The 2500-nt window shown below is 44.8% G+C and overlaps 1 protein-coding gene across 2 annotated transcripts in view; it reads left to right on the forward strand.

Annotated features, from left to right (window-relative positions):
• Nucleotides 1-2500, forward strand: part of abca1b (ATP-binding cassette, sub-family A (ABC1), member 1B) — a 48127-nt gene that overhangs the window by 1406 nt on the left and 44221 nt on the right. For both annotated transcript variants that reach the window (XM_070962774.1, XM_070962775.1), the window contains exon 2: nucleotides 503-631. In XM_070962774.1, coding sequence (XP_070818875.1) covers nucleotides 566-631 — 66 coding nt within the window. In that variant the 5' untranslated portion in view covers nucleotides 503-565. The remainder of the gene's footprint in view (nucleotides 1-502; nucleotides 632-2500) is intronic.

A 2500-nucleotide genomic window follows, 5' to 3' on the forward strand; every position in this document is an offset into this window, starting at 1 on the left:
TCATCCAGTGTACGGTCTCCTCCACGGCCATGAAACAAACAAACAAGTCCAGTCAGAACATCAAACGCAGTGAAATTGTCATGAAGTGTTTGTTCACACCTGAAGCGCCGTCGTGACTGATGATGAGAATCGCTGTCGAACACAGTGAGGCCGCGACGTGAACGAGCAGCCGGACTTGGACATTCACGTCAAGTGAATGAATGATTAATCCTCGTGTGGAAAAGACATCACGTGTTTCTGCGTTTCAGACGGTTTTGGACGGAGACGCATGGCATCCGTACGAATGTGAACAGCGAATTTCATTTCACACGTCTTTAAACTAAACTAATGGTGACCAATGAATGAACGCTGTTTGGTGACAGCTCATGTGAATAAAGGTTGTGTTTCTGGGTGTGAAGGTCAGTGTGGTCCTGACCCTCCTTCAGTCTGAGGACAAGCCTAATATCTGCTCTGACCTTTGACCCCAGCACCTTTGAGCTCAACCTGTCTGTGTTTAATGCAGAGCGACCGGAGGCTGACACTCATTCAGGCTGAGAGAGAGACGGACACAGAGACAGAGAGAGACATGTCTGTCTCTACACAGCTGGGTCTGCTGCTGTGGAAGAACTTCACCTACAGACGCAGACAGACGGTCAGTCTCACACACCTCACTCACTTCATACATTTCATCCACTTCCTTCTTCTCCCTGATTGGTCAGTTGTGTTGTCCGTGAAGTGTCTGGTAAAGGTAAAGATGTGTGATAATGTCCCAGAGTGACACTAAGGAAGTGTCTTGGTCGTCCACCTTCAAGCTGAGCTGGTTGTCCAGACCTGCTGAACACTGAACATGTGTGAAGCATCCATGTTTTACAGTTTGGTGCTTCTTTCATATTTGAGGCGTCGTCTACGGTTAGAAGTCCAAATGTCCCTTTAAACGAAGACAGTCTGTCTCTGACTGGGATCATATGTGTCAACATAGTGATGAACTAAATCTTCACCAGAAAAGACCAAAGCAGACTGAACAACTCAACATTTTCCCTCACACCATCTTCACAACTGACACCCAAATATCTGCAGCGTGATCTACGATGATCTGTGGTGATCTACGATGATCTGTGATGATCTACAGTGATATATGGTGATCTGTGGTGATCTACAGTGATCTGTGGTGATCTACGATGATCTGTGGTGATCTACAGTGATCTGTGGTGATCTACGATGATCTGTGGTGATCTACGATGATCTGTGGTGATCTACAGTGATCTGTGGTGATCTACGATGATCTGTGGTGATCTACAGTGATCTGTGGTGATCTACGATGATCTGTGGTGATCTACGATGATCTGTGATGATCTACAGTGATATATGGTGATCTGTGGTGATCTACGATGATCTGTGGTGATCTACGATGATCTGTGATGATCTACAGTGATTTTTGATGATCTGTGATGGTCTATGGTGATCTGTGGTGATCTACGATGATCTGTGGTGATCTACAGTGATCTGTGGTGATCTACGATGATCTGTGGTGATCTGTGGTGATCTACAGTGATCTGTGGTGATCTACGATGATCTGTGATGATCTACAGTGATCTTTGATGATCTGTGATGGTCTATGGTGATCTGTGGTGATCTACAGTGATTTGTGGTGATCAACAGTGATCTGTGGTGATCTACGATGATCTGTGGTGATCTACGATGATCTGTGGTGATCTACGATGATCTACAGTGATCTGTGGTGATCTACGATGATCTGTGGTGATCTACAGTGATCTGTGGTGATCTACGATGATCTGTGGTGATCTACGATGATCTGTGGTGAACTACAGTGATCTTTGATGATCTGTGATGGTCTATGGTGATCTGTGGTGATCTACAGTGATTTGTGGTGATCAACGTCCAAAAGAGTGAAAACCAACAGAACCAGAGACAAGCGACGTAGTTCCGATGTCAACATGAACGTCTTTTTAAGCTCTTCATACCTGCAGATTACAGAACAAACAGATTTGCTAGTGTCAGTTTGACCTACATTTCATCCTCAGTCAATCAAAGTGATGTCATGTGTCCAGTTGGTCCACATGTCCACACCGTCAATGTTGGTCCACTCAGAGCATTTGTTCTGCCCACTGACAGCTTAGCTCGTTCTAATACGTGTCTGACAGCATGATGGAAAGGGTTCCTGCACAGTTACACCTTCTGTTCAAGAGGAAGATCCTCTGAGTTTGACCAGAAGCAGCTTTTTATCACGCTGCTCAAAGCACCAGACTCCATTCACAAAAACACGAATTTAACAACGTAAAACAAAGGTCATTCAAACTGACAGAAACCGAATGAAACTCATCAAAACCTTCTAGGTTCCTCTCCAACAATCATCACCTGCTCTGCTCTGGTTCAAACAAACCATTTCAGAATGTTGGTTTACAGCTCGAGTGAGTCGATCGATCGATGACTCGTCATTTATTATGAATGACTTCAAGAAGCTGCTTCCTGTTTCACACAGGAAGAACAGAGTGTGTGTGTG

This window comes from Chaetodon trifascialis, chromosome 5 (assembly GCF_039877785.1).
Source record: "Chaetodon trifascialis isolate fChaTrf1 chromosome 5, fChaTrf1.hap1, whole genome shotgun sequence".
Lineage (NCBI taxonomy): Eukaryota > Metazoa > Chordata > Actinopteri > Chaetodontiformes > Chaetodontidae > Chaetodon > Chaetodon trifascialis.